General features: G+C 45.9%; 1 protein-coding gene across 1 annotated transcript in view; it reads left to right on the forward strand.

The window, feature by feature from the left end:
• Positions 1 to 7,043: 7,043 nt before the first annotated feature.
• The window catches only part of Mettl24 (methyltransferase like 24), a 121,549-nt gene continuing 120,351 nt past the window's right edge, over positions 7,044 to 8,241 (forward strand). Inside the window, exon 1 of the mRNA XM_031347912.1 lies at positions 7,044 to 7,421. Within this exon, the coding sequence (XP_031203772.1) occupies positions 7,113 to 7,421 (309 nt within the window). The 5' untranslated portion in view covers positions 7,044 to 7,112. The remainder of the gene's footprint in view (positions 7,422 to 8,241) is intronic.

Here is an 8,241-nt window from a genome sequence, read left to right on the forward strand (position 1 = left end):
GGGGGGGGTATTCTGAACTTCTGGGCTAATATCCGCTTATCAGTGAATACATACCATGTGTGTTTGTTTGTGACTGGGTTACTTCACTCAGGATGATATATTTTCTAGTTCCATCCATTTCCCTAAGAACTTCATGAATTCATCATTTTTAATAGCTGAGTAGTACTCCATTGTGTAAATGTACCACAATTTCTGTATCTATTCCTCTGTTGAGGGACATCTGTGTTGTTTCCGGCTTCTGGCTATTATAAATAAGGCTGCTATGAACATAGTGGAGGATGTGTTCTTATTACACCATAGGAGGAACAACGATATGAACCAACCAGTACCCCCAGAACTCCCAGGGACTAAACCACCAACCAAAGCGTACACGTGGAGGGACCCATGGCTCCAGCCACATATGTAGCAGAGAATGGCCTTTTTGGACATCAATGGAAGGAGAGGCCTTTGGTCCTGTGAAGGCTCTATGCCCCAGTGTAGGGGAATGCTAGGACAGGGAAGTGGGAGTGGATGGATTAGGGAGCAGGGGGAGGAGGGATGGGATGGGGGGGGTCTGGAGGGGAAATGAGGAAAGGGAATAAAATTTGAAATGTAAATAAAGAAAATATCTAATAAAAAAGAGTTTTTCTTTTCAGTCAATGACAACTTTATCGTTATAGTTACTCAAGAAAAATCTTGGCATCAGTCTTGACTTCTTTCTCTGATTCTTCAGATTTAGCTGCGAAGATGTTCACCATTGTGTTGTTTAGAAACTTGAAAATGATGTAACTGCTTGACAGTGGAAGAATAGATAAGTTGTTGTACTCCTAGTCATTAAAATAATATTGCAATCATGAATAATCATAGAAGGTAAAAGAAAAAAACACAATGAGATCCACAAAGATGGTGTTATATGTAGCTGCCTGCAGCTCCATATGAACGGGTTTCTGGAAGAGAGGTGGGAGCCTGAAGAGAGATTAAGGGAACCAGATGGCGAGAGGGGATAAAAAGTGAGACAGAGCCATGGTTATGCTTTCAGTCTGCCATGTGTATTCAGCTGAGTAACAAGCCGGCAGGCAGAAACTCCTCCCCCAATGACAGCATCTCGTGGCCCAATCAACATCTTCATCTTTGGTCTCTGGAGGTGGGAGTTCTGGAGTAACAGGAGCTTGGAGAGAGGCCTTGCTATTAGCAGGAGTTTGGAGAGAGGCGTGACTATTTGTGGCAAGGTCTGAGAACCAGCTCCTGGCTAGAGGAGGGTCCCAGTTATACAAAAGAAAAGAAATAACACCTGTTGATGACAACTGTAGGCAAGGCTGTGGGAATCGGAGTCTAACGGTGGGTAAGAGTGTAGATCGGTACATTGATCATGATAAATACGATAAGCCTTCTGCAGGAGTTAAAACTAGACATGCCATACTGGCCAGCAAGCCCTCTTCTGCTTAAAGATATATGCTTAAAGAAGAGAAGACCATCACTCTGTAAAGACATTTGTATTCCCGTACTCACTGTCTTATTGCTCACGAGAGCCAGAAATATAAGTGCCCATCAGTAAGCATGCATAAAGATCACGGAGTGTATTCATATGATGGGATAGTATTGTCCTTAGTATAAAGGAGGTTTTTTTTATTTCCTACAATATGGATGGAGCAGAGGACATTATGCTAAGTGAAATAAGCCACAGGCAGCCATAAGAAATGTTCCATGACTTTTATCACAGCAGGGTTTGAGTGTAGAGACAGTGAAATAGTGACTGCCATTGATGGAAGAGGAGAGGAAGGGAAATGGGGAGGTGCAAGTCAAAAGATATAACACGCACAGATGTGGGAAGATGAGTTCTAGAGGCCTAATGTTCAGTATGAAATCTCTGATTAACGGAACCCCACTGCCTTCTGTTAAGTATGATTGCCAGATAAACACCCCATTTTTTTCTTCACCCAACTTTTGACTTCAGCAATCTCAGTTTCCTGAAGGTAACTTAGGTGGGAAAATACTAAGTGGAAAAGTCCAGAAAAAAATCCAACACCTTATAAGTTTTCTTTGCACACTGTTTTGGTAGCATGATAAATCAGCCATCCCTTTGGTACACCAGCGGCACAGGTGTCCTAGTTACAGGTTGACTTGTGTTGTGTAGCAGTACCTGGGTCCACTCTACACAGTTTCAGGCATCCATTTTGGGTCTTTGGAGCAGATCTTCTGTTGGTGGACAGTATCTGGACTGCTATAGATTTTAGACGATCTTGCCCTTCCAAAATAGGAACCATTTGAGATTCCAGATGTGTCAGTCTTTACTATAGTGACAATGGGGACCATCCACCTCCTCTACCAACATCTTTCTTATAAGCTAGCGTGAACTGTCAGTTGTATTATTTTAAAGATGTAGCTACTACCTTACAACTTAAAATGCTTTTATAGTGCATAACTTCAAAAACGCTTAGTGCTAAAGAATTGTGAATCCATTACCAAACTGTAACAACTTTGTCTATGCCCTACTCACCCCCCCCCCACATAGAATTATTTTAAAGCAAATCTCAGATGTATTATTTACAAGTGGTGATTTTATCTTCTTTGGGTATATGTAATAATTTGGGTCTCTAATAATATAACTATTATGTTGCAAATGTAGATTATAGGAGGATGCATATGGTTTCCCTTTGGTAAACAAGGGGAGTTTGACAGGGTGCTTACCTTTGAATAAAAACAAATGACTGCTTACATCTTCCTTGGTGTGTATGTCTCGCCCAGTGTACATGTGGAGAAAAGATGATGGCCATTGGAGGAAGCTGCTGCTGCCCACCTTCCAGCTTTATTTGTCTAGAAAACCTGATTGCTTTGGCTCACCCCCAGTGCTTGTGTTTTACACAGCAGAGCGGGCAGAACCAATCTACACAGGCGAGAATCGTTTCTGCTGGTCTCTTTGCTCCTTGGCATGCCAGTAATTTAAAATTTCAATATCAGCATCTGTCATGACAGCATGCTTTCTCACAGTCAGCTCTCCTGACATCTTGTGCTGGACCATCTTACTGTGGAAGGTTGGTTTTTTTCCAGTGGAGAATGTTTAGTAGCATTCTGGCTCTTCACCTATTAGATGCTGACATCATCTTCCTCTTTTCCTACCAGCTGCAATAATCAAAAGTGTCTTCAGGCATTGCCAAGTGTCTCTTTGTAAGGTAAAATTACCTCTGGCTGGAAATCACTGGACTCCAGTGATATATATATATATATATATATATATGTGTGTGTGTGTGTATACACATATATGTATATATATGATGTTGGAGATTAGCAATAAAAACTTTCACTCATTTTATTGGCTAAAACCTCATGGAGAATGTAATTTGTCATCTGCTAAAAGTTGTTATTGTGTTTTACTGACCTGCATATTTAATTGACAACCCATGACACAATGGCGAATGATAATCTGCATATTTCAGAACAATCTTGACTTGGTCAACTCTGAGAAAAGCAAAGGTCATGAGTGGAAGACTGCTTGCCAGCTGTGGCAGTGATCAGTCCCTCAGACTGCTTCAGTATTCTTTATCATCCAAAACACAGGGAAATAGTGTGTGGAGGTTAAAAATGGATGATCTCTGCCTAGAGAATTAATGACGTTCCATTCGTACCAATAGGTCTTTTGATCAGTAATGAAGATGTAGACATGGGTGCAAAATAGAAAGGCAAAGGGTATTTAAACAGTGCGTGTAATTTGGAGGGCTTCTCCGTCCCATAATGGAAATACTCCATTGAGAAGTGTAAAATGAGATGAGGGGGGGTATAAGACCACCTCGTTCCTTCTCTTCAAGGGCTACATTGTTCCGAATGTCCCATGTCTTTGCTGCCTTCTCAAAGTCTTATTAAATATTCCCATTTTAGCAATATAGAGAAGTCCCATGATTCCTCCCTGTAGAGACTCAACAGACAAGCAGAGGACATGAATTAGTGCTACCATGACCTTCAGAAGATAGTTTTTTTAGTTAGTGCCACTCTGTTAGACACATAGAAACAAAACTAAAAGAAACAAAACCTAACCAGTTTCTAGCAACGTCCACCTCAGATGTTGCTGGAAAGGTTTATCAAACACTGTACATGTGGTTTTAAATAACGCCATATAAGAATATAATTCACTAGAGTACATTTGCAGAATCTTGAGTCTGGAAATGGACATCCAGGTCTTGCGAGTACTAGGCAGGTGCCAGGTGCTCTTTCACTGAGCTACAGCCCCAGCCCTGGGAACATGAGTCTTCCATGTCCTTGAAACTGTTGATGCTTTAGTCGAGTTTGCCAGAGGAGCAGAACCAAGTGGGTGAGTGTATTGCCAGGTAAACTTTAAAACAACTATAACCAAGTCATATCCAAGACATGAGACCCCAGTCCTCAGTCCGTGGGGCAGGGCGCCTCAACAGCTGGAGTAGACCCAGAAGAGCTGTCTCTTAGTTGGAGCGTCGCCTGTAGCTGCCCAGTCCACAGGACAGGGTGCATCAGTAGTCTCAGGCTGATGCTGGAAGCCTGCAGTGTTCTCAGAGAGTGCTGGTCCTCATTCTCTGATGAAAACCTGGAAACACTGGCTCTGCTGCAGCAGAGGAATCCGCCCTGCAGCCCAGGAGCAGTGAAGGAAGTGTTGAGCAAACAAAGGTGAGAATTCACCCACTCTGAAATGCCCTCACTGGATCTGAGCTACTACCCAAGGGTGCCACCCACAGTCTGGGCAGGCCGATCCACATCAGTGGAGACAATTGGGAGAGTTCTCCAGGTGAGGTTCCGCACGGAAGTGACGTTAAAACCAACCATAGCACATAGTGTATGCTCACCATGCTTAACAGTGGGCTTCACAACAGAGATTTTATGTACAAACATAATCTATTTTTATCATATCAGTTGGGAATTCCTAAGTCAAAAGAAGTTATTTATGAATCCTAAGTCAATGGTAAGATGTCTATAAATCACTTTGTCTTGTATTTGCCCATCTTTAAAAAATGCATACTTTTTGTGACAGTATTCATAATTTTGTTATTGGTAAATGATAAAAAATTAGTGTCCAAAGGCCAGTTATTATCTAGGTATTAAATGCAACATAGTTATGCTATACATGTAACCCTAAATATTGGTCTATTTTCCCACAGGAAATGGAAGCTCAGAAAAGCTATGTACTTTGTTTAATGTCTCATATCACTCAGTGGGAGGGCTGTGAGTCAAACACAGTTCAAGTAAATAATTGCAGGATGTGAGGCTGTCTCTTCCAGTTTGTGTGAATCAAAGGGTATTTGTTTATAACCCCAATAAAGACTTTTAGCTGTAATTTCCCTGGCGGTGGGCAAGTAGATATCTGTCTGTCTGTCTGTCTATTCCCATCATGTATATTTTCAAGCATAATAAAACCTTCAGGCCCCCGAGGACTGGTGGTGGCCAGGGAATGCACAAGACTAGGCTGAGAAGTTCCGTGACTGTGGGAAAACAGGTTTAATGCTCTGTGACAAAGAATAATTCTGCCAAAAAGGAATGGGGATCTCAGAGAGCAGAGCTCCCTATGGAAAATCCCAAAATTCAAATGAGGAGGTGACCAGATTTCATTCTAGGTTTCTGTTGTCCATGTTGCAGGGCAGGGAGAGACACCCTACACAGAAGCATGGAAAATATATCGGTGTGTGTATGTGCTTGTGTGTGTATATATGTGTGTGCATGTGTGTGTGTATGTGCATGTGTGTATATGTGTCTCTCTGTGTGTGTTGTATGTGCGTATGTGTATGTGCATGTGCACGTGTGTATATGTGTGTATGTGCCTCTGTGTGTGTATGTGCATATGTGTGTATATGTGTGCATGTGCCTCTGTGTGTGTGTATGTGTGTGTATGTGCATGTGTGTGTGTATATGTGTGTATGTGCCTCTGTGTGTGTGTATGTGTGTATGTGCATGTGTGGGTGTGTGTGTATATGTGTTATGTGCCTCTGTGTGTGTATGTTGTGTGTGTGTGTGTTAGGGGTGGGTATCTGGTCGTGGTTTAAAAAACGAAGAATCCAAAAGAACCTGAATGTAAATCTAGAAATCACTGTCACCCTGAACAGGTGGAGAGGAATAATCCTAACAAAGTGGGACACTAGCCTCATTCGTGAGCCCAAACTGTGAGCATCTAGGTTTCTTTAATTAAGGTCAAGGTGATATGGCAATACCGGCTGGGGAGCGTTTTGCCCAGAGATAAATATGTCCCTCTGCATTTCTGCCAGGCAGCAGGGAGGTGTGCGTTTGGAGCTAAATTAATTTGATTTACATCACGCCATGGTAACTTCTGTTCCCTCTCTCCCGCTGTCAGATGTCTTCGCTGGCTGTTTCTCTTTCTTTCACCCCCACACATTTCATAAGAGGGGGAAAGCATGGGTTGGCTTTAGGCAGAATTTAGAAACTGAATAACTAATTTGATTCTTCTACATGGAGTGCTATCTCCTCTCTCTCTCTCTCCTCCCTCTCTCTCTCTTTCTGTCTCTCTCTCTCCCCCTCTCTCTCTTTCTCTCTCGCTCTCTGTCTCTCCCTCTCTCTCGCTCTCTGTGTCTCTCTCTCACGGTCTCTCTCTGTCTCTCTCTGCCTCTGTCTCTGTCTCTGTCTCTCCTTGTCTCTGTTATTCTCTGTCTTTCTGTCTTTCTGTCTCTCTCTCCTTGAGGGAGAGAAGTTGTAAATCAGAGCATAAGTATGATTTATTTTTATATCATGCTTAGTGGCACAAACCGCTTTGACAGAACTTTTTCTTTGGTGCCAAGCCTGGTAGCTCACCTTTCCTCTCCCCTTGTGTCTAATACTAACACCAACAAATGAAGTCAGAGCACAGGCGCCCCAGAGGAATGTGCTCTGGGCTGACCGTGTGGCTCCTGGCTCTCCAGTCGGGCTTTGTAGGCTGGTCACACCTAAGGATATCCAGCCCTGTTATGCCCAGCCCTGGGTGCACGCCTAGCCCACCGCCCATCACTCTTCCTGCTGCGGCTGGGCAGGATAAGGTTACGCTGGGGCCTCCTCAGTCGCAGGGAAGAAGGCGGGCCGCTGGGGAGTTGCCACAGTTGGCAGCCCGGGCCCGTGGGGGACGCTTCTCTGCAGGCGGCCCGGAGCTGAGGGTGGGACCCAGAGCGCAGCCCGAGGCCCGGGTCCCAGCCATGGCCACAGCCAAGCCTCTCGGGCGTGGCTGTGGAGCCCTGCCCCGGTGGCTGCTCGGCGCTGCGCTGCTTCTGGGCCTGCGGCTCTGCACGGAGTTGCGCCAGGCGGGCTCGGGACCCCCGGGCCGCAGCGATCCCCCAGGGCCACCCCGGACACACTTGCTGCCGGCGCCCGGTCCCCCGCGCGGAGCCAGAAGGAGGCAGGTGACCTACGTGCGCAGTGGGCGCCGAGCGCTGCCCCGGGGTGGCGGGAGCGCGACGCCCCCAGAGCCGAGCTGCTGTGCCCAGCGAGGGCTTCCCCGCAGGAAGGTCAGTTGCAAACCGTGCAGACATGGATCTTGGAGTTGAGCCTGCACCCAGATGGCGCTGGGGAGCCTTCTGCTTGGGCCGGTGGACTTCCCCACTGGGACCTCCAGACTCTTGTATTTCCTTCCAATTGAGCTCTCCCGGGAACTTTCTGTAGTCTCACTCAATGCCCCTGTAGAATACAGTGGAATCGAGCAGGGTTCATCCAAATTCAACTAATGTGTGCTGAGCACCTACTGTGGCAGGCCTCCTTCTAGGAATGGAGCACCCAGCAACCACACCCATTTCAACGAGGGAGGGGGCGCTGAAAGGGAAGGAGGCATGGCTTGCCGTTGTGTTCTCCCCCACCCCCGCCCCCTAGGTCTGGACAAAGCCGGGTGGGTAGACACTGTGAACGGCTCATCCACTAGTCCAGGTGATGGGAAGATCTGCCATCCAGCAACAGCCCGACACCGCCCCATTCCTCCACTCTAACCCTCGAGTCCCTACAGGGGTTGGGACTGGCACTGGGTGAGAAGCCAAAACCCCAGCACCACTTAGTGGGAAATAATTGGATGCTCCAGGACCAGATCTTTGCCTCGTTAACTTCCCACACTCCACTGAGTAGGTCAGTTTAAACCTCTGGTTGATAAGGCCTCACCTTCCCACCTTCTTTTGGGAACTCCGCAGTACCTAGGTCTGAGAAGATTAGGAATTGGATATCTGAGCTTGCCAGATCCTTACACCTGTCACTCTTGCTTCCAACAGCAGTGCCATCGTCCTAAGCAAGGCTGTCTATGCTGCCTGGAGTCAGGTTTTTCTTGATGGCATCCGGGCAACCCCC

This window comes from Mastomys coucha, unplaced genomic scaffold (genome assembly GCF_008632895.1).
Source record: "Mastomys coucha isolate ucsf_1 unplaced genomic scaffold, UCSF_Mcou_1 pScaffold3, whole genome shotgun sequence".
NCBI classification, from domain to species: domain Eukaryota; kingdom Metazoa; phylum Chordata; class Mammalia; order Rodentia; family Muridae; genus Mastomys; species Mastomys coucha.